Here is a 24,191-nt window from a genome sequence, read left to right as displayed (position 1 = left end):
CAGCCCTATGGTCATTGAACCTCTGTTATTGGTTTTCAATTTTTCGCTTTTCGACTTTGAGGGCAGACTGCTTGTCTGTTCGCCTGGGCATTCACTCTCGATGACACAAGGAGACAATTTCCCCCTTTGGTCTCTGATCAGCAAACATGCCAATGAGCGACCAGAAGCCGTCGCTTGCTCAAAGAATGATCGAGTCCTTACTTATGGTCAATTGCAGTCCGCCTCATTGTCCCTCGCTTCTCTCTTCATTTCACGGGGAATCAGTGGAGGCCACACGGTGCCAGTATTTGTCTCCAGAGATTTAGAAAGTGTGGTTTCAATCATTGCACTTCTGAGAATTGGTGCCTGTTTTGTTCCAATCGACGGAGAATCTTGGAGTCAGTCCAGAGTCGATTCTGTACTTTGCGCTGTTGAGTCCAAGATTGTGATTGTAGCCCAGTACACTGAGCTGAACACGAATGATATCCCCACTATTTCTCTCAAAGATGTGCAGAGCATGTTTGATGAAAAGCAAAATGTCGAACACGATCTGCTGGTGAACATTAATCACACCCAAGCCTCAGAGAAACCACTCTACATGATCTTCACGTCTGGAACAACTGGGACACCAAAAGGCGTCGTGATATCTCGTGCATCGGTTGAAAACTATGTGATTCAAGGCACCGACCATGGGATGCCCTTCAACTTGGGAGTCCGGGAGAGTGACCAAGTGCTACTTCTGTTCTCGTTGGCTTTTGACGGTAAGTTCTTTCTCCATTCTGCAGAGAAAACAGAAGGAAATACTAAATCGAATCGATGTCAGCCGCTTGGGGTGTCTTTTTCAGTGCCCTCTGCCATGGCGCACATCTTGTACTCTCGGAGCCTGCAAATGTGTTAGAAGACGCAAAGAAATGCACCATTCTTCCGGCAACGCCCTCGCTCCTGGTGACTCTAGGAGATTCTGCGCAATATCCGAAGATCAAATCCGTCTTTCTAGGCGGAGAGTCTCCAAAACAGAGAATTCTGCAAGAATGGTGGAGCGAAGAAAGGTCGATATACAACTGCTATGGGCCCACAGAAACAACCATCTGTGCAAGCATGGCTAGCCTGCGGCCCGACCATCCAATCACCCTGGGCGAACCAATGTCCAATACTCAGTTCCTCATCCTCGATGATCAGCTCAAAGTCTGCGATGACGGCGAGCTTCACATCAGCGGACCCGGCCTCGCCATTGGCTTTTACAAAAACGAGGAGTTGACAAATGAGAGGTTCTTCGATTGGGAAGGTTTGCGAGTCTTCGCGACTCGCGATCGAGCCTGTAGAACTTCCGAAGGCATCGTCTTCTGCGGCCGATTTGACAGTATCGTCAAAAACAGAGGCTATCTCATCAACCTGGAAACGGACGTCATCCCCATCTTGGAGTCCTGCACGGAAGTGCATTCAGCTGCTGCTTTCATGCACGAAGGCAAATTGATCGGAGCTGTCACACCAGAGAGTGTGGATGTGACAGAGCTGCGCAACCGACTCTCTCAAAAGCATGATGCCTTCGTCGTACCTGATCAAATATTTGCTCACAGCGAGTTCTGTCGCACACCAAATGGCAAAGTGGACACGAAGGGATTGCAGAGCATCTTTTCTTCCGAAGCTTTCAAGTCATCAGAGACCAGGGATTTGAATTCATCTTGCTCAAAATTGCAGGAAGCTGTTGCTGAGACCTTGGGCATTGCCGCCGGGGCAGTGGCGATGAAGTGCAGCTTTTGGGAGCTCGGAGGAAACTCCCTTTTGGCCATCAAACTTGCGTCTTCCCTACGCCGGAGAGGAGAGTTGTTTCAATTTAGTGATCTCCTTGCCCCGATACCCCTCTCTCTTGTCGACACGAGTCAAGTCGGCCAACGCACAGGATGAACGTCATGATACCGCATCCACCGAGTCCACCGCATCAACCGCGCCCGCCGTGTATGCCGCGCCCGCCGCTCTCGAATCTCAATCGCCTTCTCCGATCACCACCACCCAAATGGGTATGATCCGATCATCCATTCAACAAGGAGCAAAGAGCTACATGGTAGTAATCATTGAAATGTCTTTGAAAGACGAGATTGGGTACACTGACCGAGTGAGATCTGCGTGGGAAACCATCATGCAGAGACACTCCATCTTTTCAACATACTTCGACATGACCAGCGGCAAACAAAGAATAGATGACAGCTATTCACACGACTGGGAACATCAATCGTTGCCAGATATTGACATGTCTGCGGCTGCGGCAGCCGAGTCTGATCGACTTTTTGAGTCTACCCGACGACAGGGCAGTGATCTCTTGTATAGGCCACTCAATACTTTCCGAATGATTGTCAACCAAAGTGCAACAAAGGCCACTTTGCTTTGGCTTGTCCACCATACACGCGTTGATGGGTGGTCCATGGGCCTCGTCATCCAGGAAGTTCAAGATATACTACAAAGAGAACCCCTTTCTCCCGGTCCATTCCAATTCCCGCAAATTGCGAGAGAGCTCCCACAGCACTTGGCTCTCTCAATTTCTGAAGGGAAGCAGTTTTGGCGAGAGGCAATGTCCAAGGTAACGGAAGCCACTCCATTAATTCTTCCGAATCCACCGACGAGGACCGAAACTCAATTTGGCGAGACTGCAGTGATGATCAACCTAGGCATAGGCCAATTTGAGCAAATGTGTCGCAACACGGGTGTTTCATCTGCGAGCGTGATATACACCGCGTGGGCCCTTCTACTCAAGTCTTATACAGCACAGGACCATGTGATATTTGGCACGGTGTTTTCTGGTCGTCATTTGCCCCTGCAGGGTATTGAGTCGGTCGTGGGGCCACTCATCAACAGTTGTCCACTACCTGTTTGCTTGACCGACCTCCCCAAGAAATCAGATCTTTTGAAGTATGTGCAAGAATTGGTGTTGCAGATTATTTCACACCAATGGCATGCAACGGAAGCGCTGCAAGAGACAACGCGAGACACCGAATCCCAGGCTTTCCAAACAATGTTGTTTTTGGAATATGATCTTCCCAGCTTCAAAAATCAAGAATATTGGAGTTTCGCAAGACGTGATGTTCCTGAGTTTGGGCTAACGACCATCATCCGGCGAGCAAACGATGGTCTCGAGCTCAACGCCATTTTCGACGAAAATCTGTACACACAACCATTTATGGAGAGAATGATGAATCATTTCCGGAATCTGATCCTCGCGCTTCTTAGCCCTACTTGTCAGACAGTTGCACAAATTCGACAAAGAATGCTTGAGCCTTGCGAAGCCCTCTCTCTGATTACAGCGTCCCGGGATATGACAAGCCCATACAGTGGACCCTCCAATCTCAAGGAGGCTTTTGAGAAGGGTGTTGATCAGTGGACAAACGAGACAGCAATTGAGTCCGGTACTCAAAAGCTTACATACCGAGAGCTAGATTCAAAGGCGAACCTTGTTGCCCAGGCAATCTCAGCTCAAGTACCGCCGAGAACCGCCGTTGGAATCGTCAGCGATAGGACTCTCGAATGGCTCGTGGCTGTCATTGGTGTCATCAAAGCTGGAGCTATCTACGTTCCGCTAGACACCAAGTTACCCTTGGAGCGAATGCAGACAATGACGAAGACTGCCTCGGTGCAACTTTGGGTCTTTCCAAATGAAGCATGTCACGCAAGATTCGGCGATGCATTCAACGGAAAGAAGATACTACCTTGGACCTTGGAATCCGGCTCCCAAGCATGCATTCGGTCCACCTTGATGCCTGAGCCACAAGACATTGCATATATCACTTTCACGTCTGGGTCGACCGGAGCACCAAAGGGGGTTCGTATCGAACACCGATCAGTCGTCTCATATCTCTCATACGGGCCAGCTCGAATGGATGCGCGCCCAGGGCGACGCCACGCACAAATGTTCTCACCAGGATTCGACGTGAATCAAGCGGAGATTTTTGGGACACTGTGCTACGGCGCCACGCTTGTCCTAGCAGACCCAATCGATCCATTCGAACACTTGCAACAAGTGGATGCAACCATGATAACTCCATCCTTTTTGTCGGTCTGTGAACCAGACCAGTTTCCGAACATTGACACCATTCTCTTTGCTGGAGAGGCTGTGCCTCAGGTGCTAGCCGATATTTGGGCCGGCTCGAGAACGGTGTACAACTCATACGGTCCCTGTGAGTGTACTATTGGTTGTCTGTTCAAGGTCTTGCGTCCACTCGAAGAAGTCACCCTAGGCTTTGCAATCCCTCGGGTTGGAGTCTACCTTCTTGACTCACAGAACCAGCCAGTCCCAATTGGAGTACCGGGTGAGATCTGTCTGAGCGGAATTCAGATTGCGGATGGGTATATCGGGGCAGATCGTCAAGACCTCTCTCGAACAAAATTTGTCCCGGATCCTTTTGCGGCCGGACAACGCATGTACCGCACCGGAGACAGTGCTATGTGGAACGAGGAGATGGAACCGAAGTTCCTTGGTCGATTTGACAACCAAGTCAAAGTCAGGGGACATCGTGTAGAGCTGACAGAAATCGAAAATGTTATCCGGCTGGCAAGTCCAGCGATACGACGAGCGGCAGCCATTGTGCACTCGGACAACATAGTTGCATATGTGGAGCCTGACGCGGTGGACATTGGACTGATCAATGCAGCACTTCGCACCAAGTTGCCTCGATACGCCTGTCCTTCGGCGATATTCGCACTACCGAGTCTTCCAACGATGCCCAACCAGAAGCTTGATCGCAAAGCATTGGTTTCAAAGTGTCAATTCACGCAGGGCAAAGCCAGTGAGCCATTGACACATACTCAATCACTGGTAGCCGAGGCTTGGAGAGAAGCGATCGGAATCAGCGAAGAAGTCGTGATCAATGCAGACTCGGACTTTTTGGAGCTTGGTGGGAGTTCTCTCAGTCAAATCAAACTGGCGCAAATCGTGTCACGGAGGCTGGGCTCCAAGGTCCCCTTGAAAATCTTCATCTGGAACACAGAGCTATCGGCGCTCAGTCAAGCAATTGAACAATGGTCCCGATCCACAGATCAGTCGTCCCAAGTGCCATTTAGTTTGACTTGGCCAACGACTGAGCCCCCGTTCACCAGCACGTCGGAATCGGAGGAAGAGTTTGTTCGGCTTTCCACAGTTTTCCCTCCCCAGACCTTCAACGTTGGGTACAAGTTAGCGCTGAGGGGTGACTTGAACATTGAACAGCTCGAGAGATCGGTGGTTTCCGTCACATCTCACGAAGCGGTGTTGAAAAGTTGTTTCTATCTTTCAGGCGACCGGGTCTTGCGTGGGCAGTCGCCGTCTGCGTGTGAGCTCACTCGAAACATAATCGAGGGTCAAGATCTTGAGGCTTTCACCAACCGCCCGTTTGATCTGTCGACAGGGCCTTTGACTCGAATCAATATTTCTTCAAATTCCTCCGGCGTGGACATTCTGATCTTGCAGCACCACGCCGTCACGGACAAGGCTGGGATTCAGATTCTCCTCCGAAAGATCCAAGATGACTATCTCCGCCGCTCTATTGACACCGACACGAACAAAGCCCCAGCTGCGCGGTTGCCAGACTATACAATTTGGGCGCAGTGGAAGGCTGGCCAGCTCCGGATTGACAGGGACGGCCCGAATGCCCTGTTCTGGAAGGATCGGCTGTCGAACATGCCAGCCCAGCTGTTCCAAAGTCACGCACCGACTTTTGTTGGACAGTCCACTTCATTTTCATGGAGGACGAACGGCAAGTTCAGAGGCTCAACGGAGTTGTGTCTTGCGCTCACAGCCATGACCCTCGCGCAATGCCAAAAAAACCGCGAGATGGTCCTTGGCATTCCTCACGTCGATCGCACCGAGCCTGGGACCGAAGATATGCTGGGTGTCTTTCTAAACCGGCTGCCGGTGCGGCTCGATGTTGAGTCCACCACTCTGGACTCCTTCCCAAGCCTGGTCGACTCGACTCAGATCTCCGTCCGAGAAGCGTTAGCCCACGCCATCTCATTCCAGAATATCCGTGAAATGGCGGGCTTGCATGATTTGTTCCAAGTGATGATTGTTTACAATCAGCGTGAGGACTCGGTGGGTAGGGCGCTATCTCTTCCTGGTGTGTCTGTCAAAGAGCAATCGTTGAAACCGACCGGAGCCAAATTCCCTCTGCTGGTCGAGTTCACGGAGACTGAGGAAGCCACAACTTGCGAGTTGGAATTCATGGAGAACCTTGTTCTTCCGGCGACAGCTGCGCAGATTCGAGAAGAGATGACGAAGAACGTCAAGCTTCTGGGCACTTGGTTTGGAATCCCATGAACCATCAATTCAGACATGTATCTCTTCCACGGATGAATACATAGATTTTCCGTACTACTGAAGACCCCATACTCATGGATATAGACGGGTAGAAATAACATGTGCCTAAGCTTTTATCAAAGAAACGTGGGGGCTCATACCAGTAGGCCAGTAGAAACACACTCCCAAGGGTTACACTTATTCGGTTCTATACAGGACTATACAGGGACAGTCGGCGGCTGCACAATCTCTCCATCTGCATATTTTGACGCAGCGACTGTTCCACAAGCCTTGCAACTGCGCTTTTCTTCGTCGGCAGCAAACTCCTCCACAACAGCCTTGACCTGCGTCCCCAAGTCAACACAGACAAACTTTTTCTCCCACACGATCTCCTTGCAGTTTTGGCAATACCATCTCATAGCATCCACCGCATCCGGGGCTCGAGGCTGCTCCATCACCACGCCGACGGTGTCTTTGAACCGTACAGGGCAGTGTGGTGTGTTTGCGGGGAGAAGGAAAATCGACCCCTCGTGAATGGGGATGTCCTGGAATGTGGGAGGTGTGGTTGAAGGGTCAACTGTCCTCAGCAGCATTGAGCCTCGGTATTGGTAGAAGAATTCGGGGGTAGTGTTGATGTGGTAATCCGTTCGGGCATTCGGCCCGCCGACTATCATGACTGTGTAGCCGGCTGTCTCTGGCCGGGAGGGGTGGTAGACACAATAGTTATTGACGGGTGGTTGGAGAAGGTGAGAGTTCTCTTCAAGCCTGTATTGGGGGTTTCAAGGTGAGCTGGGTGGTCATATAGGCGCATGCATCACATTGACATGGTCCCGCAGCGAGTCATGGTGGGGGTGAAGAAGATAGATAACTGTTCAGCTGTCGACTGACCATTTTGGAATGTTGAGTGCTGGAAGAAGCATTTTGAGTAATGCGACAAGTGATAACTATTGATATTGTACAGAAGCTAGATGGTTGAGTAGTCGCGTGAGGTTGGACCCTTAGAAATCCAAAAGATGATCTGATGGCCGGAGATATCAGATCCATCCCGGACTTAAGACCCGGGCCCGGAACAACTTTAGTGCGCCAATTTTTCTTTTTCATCTCCAAAAGTGCAACGATCCAGAGTCGCAAAGCACCATGGCTACCTCACAACCCCCCTACGGTTTACTGGCCATCACAACCTGGTATATCGCCTCGTCTTGTCTACGCTTACCGGTCGCACAATTCATATCTCGCAAATTCGGTCGACGTCGCCTACGAATCCAGGTCTCGCACCTCATGAAATCTCTTTCATTCGTCTCTTGGATGCAGTCACCAATGGCTCTCAGGTGGAAATCTCATACACAGGAACAATCCTGGTTTACAAGCCAGGCTTGATTACGGGTAGCACTTCCGGCACAGGCGCCGCCGGCGGCATGATCACCTACGAGCTTCCCTCCAACTGCAACCGCGGTCTCAGCTACTACCTCATTCCTCTCTGTCTCATGGCACCGTTCGCCAAAGCACCTATGAAAGTGCTTTTCACCGGACCCGGTGTGATCACCTCCTCTACCCCGACGGGCGATATGTCCGTCGACAGTGTCCGAACCGCCATCCTCCCTCTGTACAACCAATTCGGCATCTACAACAATATTGAGCTCCGTATCCTCAAGCGATCAAACCCTGGACCGACTGGTCGAGGTGGTGGTGGTGAAGTGCAGCTGGTGTTTGGCCACCAGGTCCGTCTGCCGAAGACTCTGCACTTGATGAACGCTGGCCGCATAAAGCGCATTCGCGGTGTGGTATACTCCGTCGGTGTGTCGGGCTCCAACAACGCTCGCATGATCGAGACCGCTCGTGGCATCCTCAACCCCCTCAGCCCTGACACCTATATTTTCTCCGACGTAGCGAACGCGCCTTTGATCCCGGCTCCCGACAAGACCAACCCGCAAGCGAAGAGGAAGATCGGTCTTGGATTTGGTCTGTCTTTGGTGGCCGAGTCTTCCACTGGCTGCCTTTTCTCCGCCGACGTGGCTTCCCCACCCTCCGGTGGTACTGCCCCGGAGGATATTGGCAAGCAGTGTGCTTACCAACTGTTGGAAAACGTCGCAAAGGGCGGCTGTGTCGCCCCTGCCGCCGCAGCCACCATGTTCACCCTGATGACCATGGGCTCCGAAGACGTGGGTCGTCTGCAAGTCGGTCGCGAAGTGATCGCAGACCCCAGCGTGATCCAGCTCGCCCGCGACCTGTCCAAGTTCGGTGCCCCTGGCTGGGGTATCCGGGATGCAGCCGCGGAGAACGAGCACGGTGATGTCATCGTCAGTGTTGTCGGACGTGGAATCGGCAACGTCGGTCGCAAGGTTGCCTAAGTGAACCGCCGTTTCACACCCCGCTACTAAGGGGCCCTTGCCACACATTTTCGGAAGTATGACCACTTCCACCTCGACTGAAGGCATACATGGTCTAGGCCCACGTAGACACATTAGTTGCCACCAGGCTTCTGGTCGTCCAGTGCGCTTCACCGGCATGGCCATGGCTCTGTGCCCGAACCCTGATCCGTCGCTCCGCGACTGAGACCTGCGCGCAGGCATGTTGTACATTATTTCTCTGTCAACATCATGATACCCATACAAAATTTGCATTCCGGGATTTTTGCCGGATAGTAGGACACCAGCGAATACATTTTCTCGATCTGTTATTTTCCTGTAGATTCATGTCCCCAATCCCTAATTCTTTGTTGACGGCTTAGCCAAGACTTTCTCTACTCGACCAATCATACTTGCTCCATGATGGTGCTCAACAAAAAAGGAAGTTTTAATAGGTTGTAAATATTTGGAGGGACAGCTGGAAAGACAGCTGAAAAGACAGTTGAAATCCTCGCAGCTATACAAACGCCGCATCCACCTGAAGGAATCAAGACCTTCTACAAGGTCAATAAGGCTGGCCTAGGGAAAACTTCAACCGGCAGGGGGAACACTGGTGATGGTATCTGTATCAGACCCTGAGCAGCTTCCTCCCACTGTACTGTCAAAGGGTGAGAACGAAGGGGCAAACTACCAGGGCAAATACCTGATGTCCCGTCTCTCAGATGTCTATCCTCTCACCATGCTGGAGATCAATTACCGATGCCATCCTCAAATCTTGGATTAGCCTGCATCAGCAATCTACAAGGACAAGATCACTACCAGCGAGCAAAATGCTATGGCTGATCGTGTAGGGAACGCATGGGATGCATTTGTGTCCTCCCTTTCCCATTTCAAGCGTGCAGATCTCATTGGGAAGCGCCGACTGGTAATTGACGCCGATGGAACGACAGAACAACCTTCAGGGAGTACGTCCTGATACAACGACGAACATATCAGTGTCGTCATCGCCTTCCTGCGCGCACTGTATGCTGATAGATCCAGCAATGATCGGATCAGCCCCAGTGATGTGGTATTGATCTGTCCCTATAAGGAACAGGTCAAGCGCGTCAATCAACGCTTCGCCCAGGAAGGCGTCAAATACGACCAGTGTTTGACCATCGACGGATCCCAGGGTCAGGAGGCCAATGTGATCATATTCATATTGATTAACCCTCGTACCAGTCGCAAGAGCGAGGTTGGCGTTCTTGCCAGCTACCAACGATTGAACGTGGCGCTTACCCGCGCGAAGAAGTTGCTCATTGTCGTTGCGAATCTCGAGATTTGGAACAAGCGATGGGCAGAGGCTGCCAAAAACAGCTCCACTCGCTACCTGAGTAGCTTCCTCACAGATGTCTTTACCAAGAATGACATTTTGAAATAGGAGGGGGCTAAGACCGTTACTGAGCGTGTCGATGGAACCCAAAAGCCGAAGGCCATCGTCTCCCTATCAGCTTCTTCCATGCGCAAAGCTCCCTCGGCGCCCCAACCTGCTGCTTCACCGCGCAAAGCATCCCCCTTACCCGCTCACCGGCCTCGCCACGCAACGTGGAACAAAGCGGGGCCGTTGATGTTGCCCCAGATTCCAAGGTAATCGGTGGAGAGGTCGTTCAGATAACCTCGTCCCTGGAGCAGTTGAAGCTGGATCGGGAGGCCTTGGAGGCTGAACAGGTTGTCATGAATGAGAGGTGGGCGATGCTGGACGCCATGCTGGCCAAATGGAATGCTGAGCAGGACGACTTGAGGGCCAGATGCGCGAGGGTAGATGCGGCTATCTCTAATCTTGAGTTGGGGAACGACCTTGACTAGAATAGGCCAAGCTAACTTTAGTCTTAATGTCATGAATATTGTCAGAGCGTTAGCAAATAGACGACGATAGTTGCTTGTAAACAAGAGTAGTGATGTACTAGCTTAATCTCATATTTCGATAAAGGAAGAGAGCCATCATCAACTTCGAGACCTCCTTCTAACTGTCTTTCTGACTGTCTTTCTGACTGTCTTTCTGACTGTCTTTCTGACTGTCTTTCTGACTGTCTTTCTGACTGTCTTTCTGACTGTCTTTCTGACTGTCTTTCTGACTGTCTTTCTGACTGTCTTTCTGACTGTCTTTCTGACTGTCTTTCTAACTGTCCATCTAAGGTGCCAACTAATTGTCAAGTCATCATGAATGGTCGAGAAAAGAAAGTCTTGGCTAAGCTGTGAATAGAGAATTAGGCATTGGGGACTGTGCTTGCCATCTGTAAAGCTCTACTCTTGTTCTCTCCTTCTCTCAACTCCGCTACCTGACTTTCCATCTCGCGCCTTTGAGTGGTACTTTTGTCCCTCACGCGTCGCCAAAATATTCAGGTTGTGAACAACGAGTCTAGTATCTCTCATCAGTTTCTGTGCCCTTTCTAAGGCTCCATATCCCAACCCACGGCCTCTCGTCGGTTTCCTTGTCCCGTTTGGAGCTTGGACTCTCTTGAGACCTCTCACATCCCACCTCCGAACTCACTCTAAGTCTATCCTTGTGAAGCGGAAATACGCCCAATATGTCGTCGTCGCACCCCGATGCCGCGTTCGCAACAAATCCCCCTACCACTACCCTCGACATTTTGGCTAGAGAACTCTCTAAATCTGTTTTTCGCGCCGCACGTCACGGACTGTATGACAAGGTTGCGGTCCTGGCCCTACGTTGGGCAAGCGATGATAGAGGCGTGGACCTTGTGGAAAGAAAACTGCTTCACCTGTTTGAAAGGGCTTATAGATTCAACGTCCACTTAACAGATGATACTGACCTCATAGTCAAAGCCTTTTTGGAGGCGGGCTCAGGCTCATCGTCAGGGGGAGGCGGGGGAAAAGTCAGAGTCAGACTCATCGTCGGATAAATCACTTTCACAGCCAGGAGTTTGAGTATGCTGTGGGGGCGGGGAGGGGTTGTTGCTCTTGGGTGATTTAAAATCTTGTGTATCCGAAGAAGAATCTTCGGAGTTAGTAGAGATGAGGGATTTGACTGGAGGGGGAGCTTCATCTTTGGTGTGAGGCGCCCTAAGTTGGGTATAGTCCTCCATGTGGCGAAGTTCAGGTGCTAGAGGGTGATGACCAAGGATCTGTGCTAACAGTTTGTATGATCGGTCTTCAATAGAAAAGTTGTCGTCGGACATCTCTTCTAAGTAGAGCCTATAATCACCAGCTAGCTGGGCAAGCATCTTTTTTGTAGCATTGTATTCCACAGAAAGTTGGATTGTGTGGTCCTGGAAAAAGATCCAGGTACGTTGCTGGCGCGTTAGTCCGAGTCGGTGAACTCGCCCCAGAGTTTGAATCGTGGCATTGTGATTCAAGGGGGTCTGAAGTAGGACAACGCGCGAGCTCTGGGAGTGTAGATTCAAACCCAGGGATCCACAGCTGAATGGTGGGGGAAATAGAGAAGAACGTTTGAAAAGCAAAAAAGATGCTATTTATAGGTCCAAACAATTTCGCGAAGTATGTAGAGCTATAGAGAATAGATCATGATGACTCGACAATTAGTTGGAACCTTGGAAGGACAGCCAGAAAGACAGTTAGAAAGAGGTCCCGAAGGTGATGATAGTTCTCTTCCGTTACCAATCGAAATATGAGAGCCGATACATAACTACTCCTGTTTATAAACACCACTATCATCGTCTTTTTGGTCGTTTTTTTGGTCGTCTTTTTGGTCGTGAGTGCCGCACCGCGGCTTATATATTTTACCTCAGATTTTAGGTGTCGATGCCTGAAAAACGCCGATGCCCAGTTTCAAGCCGGTTTCGAGACAATTGACCATTACTAGAGTGTTTTGACGCTGTATTCACCCAGACAGTCATACCTGAGTACTTTTTTGGCATCCTGCTAGCCCGCTCACGTCATATCGACGGCGTTCAATCGCGCCGCAGAGAAGAAACGCGTCTTCCTCGGCCACAACATGGCACGGAGGACTCATGCGCAAGATAGATCTGTTGCGATAGCTTATCTCAACATGGTGCAAGTGGATTTTGCGGTTTTCGCGCTTCCACAGGCCGCATTGGTGGTGGGTCGAGGCGTACATTGTGGAGATCCGGTCACGCTCCGCTGACGGGCCCCGTGGATCGAAATTCACGAGGAGATCCCGAATTCTATTTCTCATACGGTCCTGTGAGAGGTACAATCGAGCCTCACTTTGCTATTTCCGCGGAGTCGATCTTCGGTCAGAGACGCGAATCCCCCCATCGGCATTCCACCACCACAGCCTCCCCCGGCCTGTGACGCGTCTGAATATGACTTATTTCTCGTACTGATGCGTTCTGGATCATTGAGATACGGTTTACGAGCTTTTTTGTGGAATGCCCTTGGGGGCATGGCCCATCACGGCTTTCGCGCTGTTTCACGCGTCAGCACGCTCAATTTATGGATTTCGGCCCTAATTTTACGACCTACGGCTACAGGCTCGCATGCAGATTCGTTTCAGCCCGTTTTTAGAGGGATATCTATCGTTTCTTGCGAACTTGCCCAAACTGGCCTCTCAGCTCATTGTTGTCATGGCCCTTGGGGGCGTCCCGTGACTGGCAGTTTGCCTGGTTTGCCTGGCTGAGATGTCCCAAAGAGGCAATTCAGAGGTAAACCGAGGTCATCGTGAGCGCATCATGAGCGCATGTTGATCTTTTTGCGCATTTTTCCAGGAGATCAGCCAGGTCACATGAGCAAGAATATATCAAGATTCTTCAGCCCCCGTCCTCCTGGACTTTTTCTTTCTTCTTCAACTCTTCTTCTCACCTTTCTGCCTTGGGCACCCTCTTCTTCTTCCAGCGCCATTTACCCTCCATTTACCGGCCCATTTCTGCCATTTGTTGTGACCATCTGCCTCTTGTCGGGCCTCCCGACTTGTCTTCAGTCCTGGTCTCACCCTTTCTCACCCTGTTGGATCTCGGGTCTGGCATTTGCCAATGTTCCGACATCGCATTGGGCTCGGTTCGGTCGTCGTCTTCGTGCTGGCTGCTTGCAGCCAGGGCGGAGCGACCATCGAATCGTGTCTCAAGACGATGCCGGAGCATTGGGGATGTCCGGGTCGAGAGCCGACATGGTGAGAAAGGGTGAGATCTGGACTTGGACTTGTCGATGGCCTGGCTTGATCACGCCTTATCATGATGTGCCCTGCCATCTATCCTCATCTTCCTCATCTTCCCCCATCTCTTCCATCTTCCTCATCTTCCCCCATCTCTTCCATCCTCTTCATCTTCCTCATCTCTTCCATCTTCCCCCCATCTTCCCCCCATCTCTGCGATTTATCCTGCCATCTAATCTCCTGCCTTCCCCAACGATGGCTGGCACCTTGTCGTGGTGTTGGGGCTCAGTAGTCCTACGGGATGAAGCCAAGACCAGCCAACTATCTTCACCATCTACCCATGACTCTCTTGTGTAGTATTAGTCTCTTGTAGTTGTAGTTGTATCATGATCCTGATCATTCCCTCTTTCTCTTGCCCTACCCGTAGCCCCGTCCCTGTCCCCGTCCCTTTCCCTTTCCCTTTCCCTTTCCCCTTCCCTGTTTCTCTCCCCATATGTGCTCGACTCTCAACACTTCTTGACTTTTCCAAACTTGATGTTCTTGTTCCCATCGCCATTCACTCCGCTTGTAGCAATTGATTCTGCTCTACATTGTATGCTCAATTCAAACAGTATTCCCTCGTGTTCGTCACAACAGCAATAATAATTAATAGCAACAATACCAATGGTAATAAAATTAAATAAAACTATTTCTTGACTGCAGTAAATGTTCATTACGCGTTGAAACAAATCGGATTAAGCACGAGTGGACGTGGAAGTCGTTTGTTGACACCGTCGCGAGTCGCGCCGGCGAGTCGCGCCGTCTATTACGTTTGGCACTCAAACCACCCATTCATGAATGATAGACTTCTTCTCGACCAAATGATTTAATTTTATAGTTTCTATCTACATTCTGTCGCTTTTAAATGAGATTCAGGGTAGAAACTCACGGTCGCTCCACGCGTGCTATGTACCGCAGCGCGAGACCCACTTAGCCAGCCCTAACTCCCCGCCAGATCGCCTCCCTCAAATGTACTTCGCGATCCTCTCCACCAAACCTCGTACCTCCGACTGGAACGTCCGAGCCTGGAGTGCCAGATAAGCCCCATCATCACCACATCCAACCCGACTCACCGTCCCTTCAAACATCTGCACCGCCTTTTCGAATTCCGCCAAATAAGCCTGGATGAGAAGCCGTGTCACCATCAGACCCATGCCCCCAGGAGCCTGGTACTTCCCCAGACGAATATCCGCTGAGACACAGCGAGTTTCGCAGGTGCAGATGGAGGCGTGGGTCCACTTCAGCAGTCTGGCCAGGATCATATTCACGAGGAATAGGGTCTGAGTGTCGCGACGGCAGCGTTGGCAGGTGGCGAGGGAGCAGATGGAGGGGAGGATGCGTTGGGATTGGATGAGGAGGGTGTCGAGGGCTTGGGAGTGTTCGGTTGTTGAGGATGTCGCTTGTAAGGTGCAAAGATGGTGGCTGAGCGTCGGGAAACAGGTGCAAGGGGATTGGCACGGTCGGGATTCAGGTCGGACTGATTGTTGGGTGAATAATGGTAAGTTGAAGCCGAAGGAGGAGGACTCGGCGAGCTGGGGTGATCGGCAAGCTGATGAGTCGAAGGAAAGCGGCCTGTATAACGTGGAGCTTGCGGGATGGGGATCGTCGCTCGCCGCGCCCGTAGAGAACGATGGCCGAGGTGTAGGATGTGAATCGGCTTGCTGAACTGGTGACCCTTGGTCGAGTCAGCATACATTCCGCGTAGCCACAGAGCATCCCTGTTATACTCACGAGGTTGTGTATTAGGTGGATTTTCCTGAATTGATATTAACGGCGACCCAATGCATTCGCATCTCTGAGAACTCACAGTCTGAAAGCCCTCTGTTGTTTCTGGGAGCCAGCTCTCCAGTTGTGACTCTGGGAATATCAGGTCGTCAAACGTCATGCCTAACCCAAAGTCCGGAGGAGTAGGCATGGGCTGATCGGGCGAAACAGGACCCAAGTCCAGGTTCACACCAGCAGGGCTGTCACAGCTGGGAAGAGGAGGGATAGGCTCAGCGACATCCACAGAACCTGCTGTCGATGGGGGTGTTTGCGGCGCCTGCCTCTGCTTCTCCTTCATGCGTAATCGCTCAATTGTCTTCTTGTTCAAGCTGCCTCTTGGCTTTCCAATCTTTGCCTTTTGGCTATAGTGACATCTCAAGTTGCTGCATGATACGTCAGTTCTGAGATAGGCAGGAGGCAAGGGACTTACTCTCTTGCGCAGCGCGTACACGGCGCGCCACCACTACAGCGAATCTTAGCAGCATGACAACAATCACAGGCAGTCCGGAGTGTTGAGTCTTGCTGCTCTTTCGTACGAGGCTTGCTGGGAGACTGTTGGACTTGGGTCTGGCGGTTGGTCAAGTTTGCGGCAGACAGCATATTGGTCGAATATCACGACAATATAATGCAGAAGGTGCCAACTTGAACACTTTGAAGACATGCTGTGCTTACTCTTTGTTTTGTTAGGATCGACTATGTACGAGGTCTTCGAGGGTACCTGCTCCACAACGCATCCTTCTCCACAACCATCGGCCCACCAACACCCTCAACTCGTGGGGGCCGGACAATTTCAATGGGTGAAGGCAGGGAATAAGCTCAGTCCCACCCGTACCAACTATCTCTTCCCAATGGTATGGCTCAATCAGTGGAGCGAATCTCAACGCCCGCAAAACCCGAGCGCCCGTGCAGAACGCAGAGACCCATCTTAGGTGAGCTGTCAGCAATGGATCTTCTTCAAGATACGCTCTCAAACTTTGCTATATACTCATGAGTAGACCCAGGAGAGCTCGCCTGAGTCGAAAAATTGAGGATTATCAATTGATCTAGAACCCTTCTCTAGCACGCAACGAAATGAACAAACGGAAAGAAATACTGGAGGCAAGCGTCGATGAGAAGATCTGGATCTCTAAACAGGCAATGCTTATTCTCCCCCAAAGGGGAATGAGCACGGTATCTTCCGAAAATTGTGACACTCGTTGCAGGTCCCCAAGGTCCTAGCCGGAGATTCGCCGGTGGCCACCAAGGTTGATGTTTGGAGAACAACGCCCATAACAGGAAACCTAATACGCTCCGGAGGAAGGCTAGTCTGGAATAAGGTAAAGAACTGTGTCTATTTTCCTTGCTATGTTGCCACTTACCTTACTTCAATCCCGACAGAAAGGATCGCGAGTCTGCCTGAAGACCGCGTTCCGCAGTCTCACGATTTCGAGATGGCCGACCATCAATGGTATTTTGCTTATGGCTCGAACATGTTATCGGACGTGTTTATCAAGAGACGCAAGGTCAGTCCTGTTCGGCTTGAAGTTGCAAGCATAAAATCACATACTCTGTGTTTCAATGTGATGGGTGTGCCATATACAGATCCCGCAATGGGCGGAATCCGCGGCAAAGGAACGGAAGATCTTCCAGTCTATGGGGTTGCATATCTTTTGACGCCTCAGGATATGCATCAAGTTATTGTGAGCGAAGGGTGCGGTTGATCTCTCCAATCGTGGAATATCTCGAGACTGACGTGGCAGTGGTGGTATCGCATATAAAACAAAGACTCTCATTGCTGTATTGAATTGTGGCTCTGCAGCTGTACCTGTCATCACGCTGGTGGCGAGACATGACATTCCGCTATCATACGAAAGACTACCTTCGGAGCGATACATGGTAAGTCTTTTTCAGAGACTCCGAAATAGAAATTTTCCATGCTAAGAATCTAGGGACTTCTGATCCGAGGCGCGAAAGAGCATTCCCTACCGGAGCAGTACCAAGACCGGCTTATTGCTCAGCGGACGTTTGTTCGTCCCCAAAGCACTCGGTTCCAAGTAGGAAAGTTTCTTTTTGATAGCTTCTGGCAGAGAGTTGCCATCTATATTGAAAAGGGAGTGCATCGCTTCAAAGACGGAGATGGAAATGTCCCCGGATGGTTCTTGATCATATTCGATCTCTTGCTATGGACAATGTGGGTTTATCACGACTACTTCCATAGTGTGGTCTGGGGAAGAGGCGATGGACTCAAGCCTCGTACATTTAATCGCTTCGTTCTGTGATAACATCTCGACGACTCTTCTCAGCATGCGGATAGACTCCTTCCACTGTAGCTCGGAATTTATCATTCCATAGCTGTTTCACACTATCCTCCATTACTGAAGAAGTGCTCTTCAGCTTTGAAGCGCAAAGCTCCGTTGATTCCAGAACCCGAATGATATTCAACCCCAAGACCTTCTCAACGTTGGACCGCGATATGCCTCTTTCAAGCATTTTAGCGACCAAATTAGGCCATTTACTCACATCGTCAACCCCTTGTACAGCACTGAACATACCGTCATAGTCTGACCCAAGGCCAATGTGATCATATCCGATCAGCTTGCCGGCATACATGATATGGTCAACCACATGGTCAACGTTGGCTCTGGCAGCATCTTCATGAATGAGTGATGGTATCAAAGTTATCATGATAACACCGCCATTGGCTTTTAATCTCTTCAAGATAACATCGGGGACATTTCGAACATGGGGAACAACCGAGGCTCTGTGTCAAAATTAGCATGTATATTCACCAGAAACCGCTTCTTCATCAACGGAATTATCTTACATCGAAGAATGGGAGAATATGACGGGCGCTTCCGAAATGTCGAGCACTCGGTGCATCACCGATTCACTTGTATGTGATAGGTCAATTATCCTCGAAGTCAAGTCAGTGCCAATAAGATGGGTGTTATGAACGAGGACCGCAGAATGTTTGCTTACATTCCTATGCGATTCATTTCCCGAATCATCTGAACCCCTTGCAACGAAAGGCCATCGTGCGCCGGAAAGCTCGACGTCTGAATAACATTAGTTCGAGCGTGGAATTACATAGTTGTTGACTACTCACCGCACTATCTGCATACAGATTATTTTTGTTGTGTGCCAGAGTAATATAGCGCACTCCCATCTTGTGGTACAAGCGTAGCACGCTGGCACTATTTGCGATCTGATGAAGTCCTTCGACTCCAATCAAGCTTGCAAATTTACCCAACTTGAAAAGCCGCATGATATCCGATGAATGTTGAACGTTTTCCATTTGATCGGAATACGTCTCCGATAACCGATGCACCAGATCGATCTGTTGCATCGTGTCCCGGAGAACCTCAAAATGGACAACGTCAGTGAACTCATCTGAGTCAGGACTGGAGTATTGTTAGTTTCTGAATTTGGAAAATAAATGCAGTGTCCCACCAATCGATATAAACACTCCAAAATGCACCGCCAGATCTCCCTTCTTTGAGGCGCTTCATGTCGACATGTCCTACTAGATCCTTGCCACTTTGAAAGCGCTCATCTAGCTTATTGTCGTAAAATCCTCGTATGAGGTGAGGCCAATCATTGTGACCGTCTTAGATTGTAGTTAGCATGAGTAAGTTGCATTTCTCGTTGCACAATATCACCTATCAAGGGCACCGATCTTAAGATCTCCAATGCTTGTTCCACCAGCGCCATTCTGCTGACTGCCCAGGTGACGAAGTTATTGGATATTTCATTCTAGTTCTCTGATACAGGTCTATGTAAAGAGATGTGGATCTAGCTCAAAAAACGGACGTTGATCGAAGCGGAGATGTCAGCGAGAGCTGCAGGGGAAGATAGTCTCCGAGAAAGTCTCCGATCCAATCCTTTCCCAGATGGGCCTCAACACGGAAAATCTTGCAGCGCATTGGGATTGCGCTGAGAATTAATTATCTGAGAATCCAAAGTACAGTAAAACAAAGTAAGTATTATGGTGCATATTATCCCACTCAGATTTTACTAGAACTTTGGGACGTTAACGAAATGCTGGAAGAGCCCCGGAGATCAAGAATGAAGTCTACAACTACGACTCATCCAGGCAAGCAACAGCATATAATCCTATAATAAAATGCATTTTTCAATGATAGATCAATATTTTGGGCGGCAAATCGAGGCTATGAGAGAAACCCTGTCGATCCTAAATAGCAGCCGTTTCCAAAGGTACTCACTTGAAGTCTAGTCCCATTCAATCGTGTAAGCATCAGAATCTCGATGCTTCTTTTAGTTGGCCATACTAGCATTGCCTGACTTGCTTCTGTTGAAGTTACCTTTGTTTAACTGCTCTGCCAAAGGTTATCTCTTGATCTCGCCAACTCCCTCATCTTCGACTGGATCTCACAGTCTATCTTTTCCAATATCTTCTTCCTATTGTCATTTTTGTATGATTGATTTGATTGATTATATCCCATCAAACCAAACAATGACCGTCAAAAGAACATGGCAGCCGCCATACCATCTCGGTGCGAAGATTAGCCTTAAATCAGACTTGGGTCTGATCCTTCTCACAACGACACTGGTGAACTTTTTGGACCTATTCCAACTCTCCGCCGTGCTTTTTGGTCTCCCAGACATTCAAAGCTCGCTGAACTTTACCTCCGAGGACATTAATTGGGTGCTTATTGTCTACAATATCACTTTCGCGTCTTTCCTGCTCATCGGTGGCCAATTGGGTCAAAGGCATGGCCTCGAGAGAACGTTCATCGCTGGAACGGCGATTCTCACCATATCAAACATCATCAACACTGCTGCTCCAAACAAAGCGGCTCTGCTTGCTGGACGGTCGATTTCTGGAATTGGTGCCGGGTTGACTGTATCTGACCCTTTGTCCTCGGACACATTTTTATGAACGTGCTAACGTGTCCGTTCAACATCTCAGGCCCCAAACGGACTGGCCATCTTGAGCCGAAAATTTGAGGACGGTGATGCTCGTAACAAGGCGCTGGCTGTGTACACTGCCTGCGCCCCTTTGGGGTCGACCATCGGCACCGTTGTTGGTTCTTTGCTCGCATGTAAGCACGTTTTTCAACCAGTGGATTGATCTAGTCGGCTAATTGCAATCAGCTTCTCCCGCGGGCTGGAGATCCATCTTTTGGCTGTGTCTCATTCTCACTGCTCTTTCAACGATTCTCGCGTGTCTATTCCTGCCGGAATTCTCTCGAGAGAATGTACCTATCGATGTGGCGGGGGCTGCGGTTTTCACCGCGGGAATTGCGCTTTTGGTCTACGGTCTGAATGACAGCTCGAGACTGGGATGGTCAGCACCACCTGTGCTCGTTGGCATCATCCTGGGAGTGTGTCTGCTCGCCGCCTTCGTTGTTGTCGAGAAGAAAGTTGCCAACCCAGCCGTGCCCCAATATGTATGGAAGTCTTTACCTTTCTTCCTCATGTTGGTGGCTATTTTCGCCTTTGGTGGAAGCTTCAGTTCTTGGTTCTTCATCACCACACAGCTTTGTGTGAATTTGCTTCACTATACCCCGGTCTTGACAGCAGTTTATTTCCTGGTAAGCACCCAGTCTGAGTGTATTTCCAACCCTCGGCCACCTCTGGATATGATTGGCTAACAAGGATTTTCGCCTTAGCCCGGTGCTTTCTGCGCGATCGTCAGCGGCGGCCTCTCAACCCCCATGGTGAAGTTCATCGGAGAAAAGGCCACGCTCGTAATAGGGCTTGGAATAACTGCTGCAGGAGGCGTTGCGTGGGCGTTTGCAACACCTGAACGGGCTGGTGGAACTGGCCATGGACAAGGATTTTGGTACTCGATTGTAGTTGCCATCATCTTTGTCTGCGGAAGTCCAGTTGCGATGGTACCTGCCCAGAGTATTTTGCTTCGCCAAGTTGAGGCCGATAACCACGCAGTGGCGAGTGCTCTCTTCAACACTGCTTACCAGGTTGGAGCGAGTGTTCTTCTGGCGGGTGCAAACGCTTTGATCAATGCAAAGCAGGCGAATTTCCACGGCGTAGTCATGGCATCCATGGACGGGTACAGGAATGCGTTCTGGCTCTTGACTGGTGTTCTTGGTGGTGCGGCCCTCGTTGTGGCTGTCGGTTACTGGCCCTCTCGGGTCGAGAGCACCCCGAGAGGCATTGAAGAAGCAATGGTCACAGAGACCACGGAGACCACGGAGACGACGCAGACCAAAGCCTAATGAGTTGTCTCGAGAGGGTCAAGTTTGAAGCTGGGGAAATGATTCTGTTTGCATTGTTTGTATTGGAGCCCCTTGCCAAGCATCCAAACAGACCTCGGGACACAGACAGCAGTCCCCTTTCCTCCCACATCTATCGCACATCTTTAGAACCCATAATTTATATGCATCAGTTACTAGCTTTCTCTCTCTCTCTCTCTCTTTATTTGACTGAGTCACCGTGGCAATACAGAAAATTGGAGATCGGTCTTCTGACGACAAAGTCCCTACAGGAGGGAAGCTTCGGCCAATAGCACGCCAACTGGCGAAAATCGCGTCCACATTTTCCAAAGCAAATTGGATGATCAAACTGATTTCCAAAAAAATTAAAAAATAAAAATCTTTCAGAGTGAATGATCATTCATATACGAGCTCGGGATTAGTTATATACTCAGGATTGAGATCTCTTTCTCGCCCACGCAAGGTGATAACAGTAGGTGTTTCCGACAGCCCGCAGCTCACTATCCAACTGCAGTCGAAGCTCATCAAATTCCGCTTTGGTGGGTTGATTTGGTTTATCTATGACAGATAGTCAGCCGTCAATCCTTGATACAGCCGAAAATTTACTCACCACCGAGCATGATCTTCATTCCATCCAACAGATGAAGCAAAACAGCGATCGCTCTCTCGCCTTGATCCTGATCCTTGGCCTCGGCTCCAACCTCGATTGTCTGAACCTCCTCTTGGATGTCAATGGCACCAGCATCCTTCAGCCAGGGAACCAAATAGTGCCCAGGGCTCGGTTGATTTCCGATGGCAGCCCATGCCTTGACCATGATGTCTCGGAATCGCATGAAAGCCACATGCTCAGGACCTTCCTTGATACGAAGCATGTTTCCCTCGTGTAATTCAATCCAACCGCCTGGCTTCACGCAGTCCAAAAGCTTTCGCACCGCGTCTTGCCCGGCCTCGTTGGAGCAGACTGTTAGTACAAATCGTTGGTGTACCACATCAAAACTGTTCTGAAAGTCTTCTGGCCAAGTGTCAAATATGGAGTGTGTTTTCAAGTGCACATTTGAGGGCCGTTGATCTTCAGGTGTGAAATGCTGAGGTGCAACATCGGTTCCGATGAGAGTGGCAGTCGGGGACACAGACTGGGCCAGGTCAATCGGCCAGGTACCTTGGGCAGTCGCGGAGTCGAGAACGCGAAAGTTCGGGGCTGTCAGATCGACAGGAGAATAGAGAAGCTTTCCGTGCATAGCGGTTTTGACGAGTTCATGTTGGGTGCTGAGGCGGTCGTATTCGCCTTGGTGGCGCGGGCCGCGGTAGGGATCTTTCGGGGTTGTTGCACTCATGTCGAAGTCAATGTATTCAATATTCTATCAATTCACCCATCAATCGAACCATGGGTACTTGGGCGTGATATATGTCCCCACTCTGGATATTAGCCGGGGACTAACCGCTGGCTAGGATCCTCCCGAGGTCCGCATAGTCGCCGGGCCGCGAACAATGAATGCATCACGGACGGCAAAGCCGGAGGGGTTTAAATTCCAATCACTTCAGGGCGTATTGCTATTCTATTCCAGATCTATTCTTCAACAAAATGTCTACTCCGGATGACGTACAGACTCGCCCTGCTATCCCAGATGACAAGCTAGTTCTATATGTCAAAAAAGGTACATCTCCAAGCAAGCGCCTTCAACCCCTTGTAATCCCTTTTCTCACAATTTTCAGCAAGTCCAACATCTACTGCCAATACTGTGAAGCCATTGATGTTGATCGAGGCGCTTGGCATCCCTCATCACATTCATCTCATCACGTCAACAAGCAACGAAACATGGTTCCATTCGGTCAATCCCTACAAAATGGTTCCAGCAATGGAGGATTCAGTGGACATTGAGTCCGATAGCTCCACAGAGAGAACAAATGTCTTTGACAGCTCAGCCTGCCTGACCTTTCTCGCGGAGAAATACGACACCGAAGGTCTCTACCGCGGCAAGAATATACACGAACGAACCGTCATCATGAACTGGCTCATGTCATACACGGCTGGCCTTGGTGCTACTGGCAAGATCTGGCTTTTAATGAAAGCTCCCAAACCAGTTCCCATTGGAGAGTCTTTGTCGGTGCTGCTCAAGTACATTCGCACTGAGTATGATTTCCTCGAGAGTCGATTGAGTGAGCCAGGCCAATTGTATGTTGCACTTGCCGATAGACCGACTATCGCGGACTTTGCTATTTATCCTTTAGCAAATGAGAAGATCGCAATATCTGCTGAGTTGGACTTCACTCAGTGGCCGAAGTTGAAGGCGTGGAGCGAGCAAATGAGTTCGTTCAAGCCTGTCGCAAGAGCATTGCATCGGGTGTCCCGATTTGGACTATCGAACGAAGAGCTTGCTCAATTGGATATTGATGAAAAAAGCAGATAGACCAATTTATCGGTGTCATCAAGCGTTGCCGGGAATACTTCTGCTCCTCATCTCGTATAGTTATGAACTAGAAATACAACCCATGCCCATCTTGACCGATCCGAATCCATATTCAGCTGCCATCTTTAAAGTATCACAATAACATTAAAG

General features: G+C 50.0%; 13 protein-coding genes across 13 annotated transcripts; 6 read left to right on the top strand and 7 right to left on the bottom strand.

Moving 5' to 3' along the window:
- Positions 1 to 100: 100 nt before the first annotated feature.
- N7506_001376 (Pyridine nucleotide-disulfide oxidoreductase class-II) lies at positions 101 to 6,259 on the top strand (the record flags this gene model as incomplete). Its single annotated transcript, XM_056950672.1, is given in 3 exon segments — positions 101 to 740; positions 803 to 1,848; positions 1,865 to 6,259. The coding sequence occupies 3 exon segments, from the start codon at positions 101 to 103 to the stop codon at positions 6,257 to 6,259; spliced, it is 6,081 nt and encodes a 2,026-aa protein (XP_056816587.1).
- A 197-nt stretch (positions 6,260 to 6,456) lies between these two features.
- N7506_001375 (3-hydroxyanthranilate 3,4-dioxygenase) lies at positions 6,457 to 7,158 on the bottom strand (the record flags this gene model as incomplete). The annotated part of the gene is made up of 2 exons (XM_056950671.1): positions 6,457 to 7,003; positions 7,127 to 7,158. The coding sequence occupies 2 exons, from the start codon at positions 7,156 to 7,158 to the stop codon at positions 6,457 to 6,459; spliced, it is 579 nt and encodes a 192-aa protein (XP_056816586.1).
- A 217-nt stretch (positions 7,159 to 7,375) lies between these two features.
- Positions 7,376 to 8,586, top strand: N7506_001374 (uncharacterized protein; the record flags this gene model as incomplete). Its single annotated transcript, XM_056950670.1, has 2 exons — positions 7,376 to 7,400; positions 7,505 to 8,586. 2 exons carry the CDS (start codon positions 7,376 to 7,378, stop codon positions 8,584 to 8,586), a joined length of 1,107 nt encoding a protein of 368 aa, XP_056816585.1.
- An 827-nt stretch (positions 8,587 to 9,413) lies between these two features.
- On the top strand, positions 9,414 to 10,428 carry N7506_001373 (C-terminal helicase domain-containing protein; the record flags this gene model as incomplete). Its single annotated transcript, XM_056950669.1, has 3 exons — positions 9,414 to 9,430; positions 9,580 to 9,956; positions 10,028 to 10,428. The coding sequence occupies 3 exons, from the start codon at positions 9,414 to 9,416 to the stop codon at positions 10,426 to 10,428; spliced, it is 795 nt and encodes a 264-aa protein (XP_056816584.1).
- A 1,010-nt stretch (positions 10,429 to 11,438) lies between these two features.
- On the bottom strand, positions 11,439 to 12,661 carry N7506_001372 (uncharacterized protein; the record flags this gene model as incomplete). The annotated part of the gene is made up of 2 exons (XM_056950668.1): positions 11,439 to 11,969; positions 12,443 to 12,661. 2 exons carry the CDS (start codon positions 12,659 to 12,661, stop codon positions 11,439 to 11,441), a joined length of 750 nt encoding a protein of 249 aa, XP_056816583.1.
- Positions 12,662 to 13,415: 754 nt separating this feature from the next.
- Positions 13,416 to 13,643, bottom strand: N7506_001371 (uncharacterized protein; the record flags this gene model as incomplete). The annotated part of the gene is made up of 1 exon (XM_056950667.1): positions 13,416 to 13,643. One exon carries the CDS (start codon positions 13,641 to 13,643, stop codon positions 13,416 to 13,418), a length of 228 nt encoding a protein of 75 aa, XP_056816582.1.
- Positions 13,644 to 14,658: 1,015 nt separating this feature from the next.
- Positions 14,659 to 14,955, bottom strand: N7506_001370 (uncharacterized protein; the record flags this gene model as incomplete). The annotated part of the gene is made up of 1 exon (XM_056950666.1): positions 14,659 to 14,955. The coding sequence occupies one exon, from the start codon at positions 14,953 to 14,955 to the stop codon at positions 14,659 to 14,661; it is 297 nt and encodes a 98-aa protein (XP_056816581.1).
- A 2-nt stretch (positions 14,956 to 14,957) lies between these two features.
- On the bottom strand, positions 14,958 to 16,057 carry gliZ (Zn(II)2Cys6 domain-containing transcription factor gliZ; the record flags this gene model as incomplete). Its single annotated transcript, XM_056950665.1, has 3 exons — positions 14,958 to 15,419; positions 15,501 to 15,819; positions 15,888 to 16,057. 3 exons carry the CDS (start codon positions 16,055 to 16,057, stop codon positions 14,958 to 14,960), a joined length of 951 nt encoding a protein of 316 aa, XP_056816580.1.
- Positions 16,058 to 16,887: 830 nt separating this feature from the next.
- On the top strand, positions 16,888 to 17,715 carry gliK (gamma-glutamyl cyclotransferase gliK; the record flags this gene model as incomplete). The annotated part of the gene is made up of 3 exons (XM_056950664.1): positions 16,888 to 17,147; positions 17,197 to 17,332; positions 17,386 to 17,715. The coding sequence occupies 3 exons, from the start codon at positions 16,888 to 16,890 to the stop codon at positions 17,713 to 17,715; spliced, it is 726 nt and encodes a 241-aa protein (XP_056816579.1).
- On the bottom strand, positions 17,696 to 19,147 carry gliJ (dipeptidase gliJ; the record flags this gene model as incomplete). The annotated part of the gene is made up of 6 exons (XM_056950663.1): positions 17,696 to 18,197; positions 18,261 to 18,326; positions 18,416 to 18,492; positions 18,543 to 18,837; positions 18,887 to 19,043; positions 19,096 to 19,147. The coding sequence occupies 6 exons, from the start codon at positions 19,145 to 19,147 to the stop codon at positions 17,696 to 17,698; spliced, it is 1,149 nt and encodes a 382-aa protein (XP_056816578.1).
- A 763-nt stretch (positions 19,148 to 19,910) lies between these two features.
- N7506_001366 (Major facilitator superfamily domain general substrate transporter) lies at positions 19,911 to 21,636 on the top strand (the record flags this gene model as incomplete). The annotated part of the gene is made up of 4 exons (XM_056950662.1): positions 19,911 to 20,300; positions 20,367 to 20,499; positions 20,552 to 20,991; positions 21,070 to 21,636. The coding sequence occupies 4 exons, from the start codon at positions 19,911 to 19,913 to the stop codon at positions 21,634 to 21,636; spliced, it is 1,530 nt and encodes a 509-aa protein (XP_056816577.1).
- Positions 21,637 to 22,235: 599 nt separating this feature from the next.
- Positions 22,236 to 22,967, bottom strand: gliN (N-methyltransferase gliN; the record flags this gene model as incomplete). The annotated part of the gene is made up of 1 exon (XM_056950661.1): positions 22,236 to 22,967. One exon carries the CDS (start codon positions 22,965 to 22,967, stop codon positions 22,236 to 22,238), a length of 732 nt encoding a protein of 243 aa, XP_056816576.1.
- A 248-nt stretch (positions 22,968 to 23,215) lies between these two features.
- Positions 23,216 to 24,041, top strand: gliG (glutathione S-transferase gliG; the record flags this gene model as incomplete). The annotated part of the gene is made up of 2 exons (XM_056950660.1): positions 23,216 to 23,288; positions 23,347 to 24,041. The coding sequence occupies 2 exons, from the start codon at positions 23,216 to 23,218 to the stop codon at positions 24,039 to 24,041; spliced, it is 768 nt and encodes a 255-aa protein (XP_056816575.1).
- Between the last annotated feature and the right edge of the window lie 150 nt (positions 24,042 to 24,191).

The sequence above is a fragment of the Penicillium brevicompactum genome (genome assembly GCF_028827555.1).
Source record: "Penicillium brevicompactum strain IBT 35665 chromosome Unknown utg000001l_segment0_segment0, whole genome shotgun sequence".
In the NCBI taxonomy this organism is placed as follows: domain Eukaryota; kingdom Fungi; phylum Ascomycota; class Eurotiomycetes; order Eurotiales; family Aspergillaceae; genus Penicillium; species Penicillium brevicompactum.
Note: the sequence above shows the minus strand (reverse complement) of the source record. Positions and strands in the feature narration are given on the sequence as shown.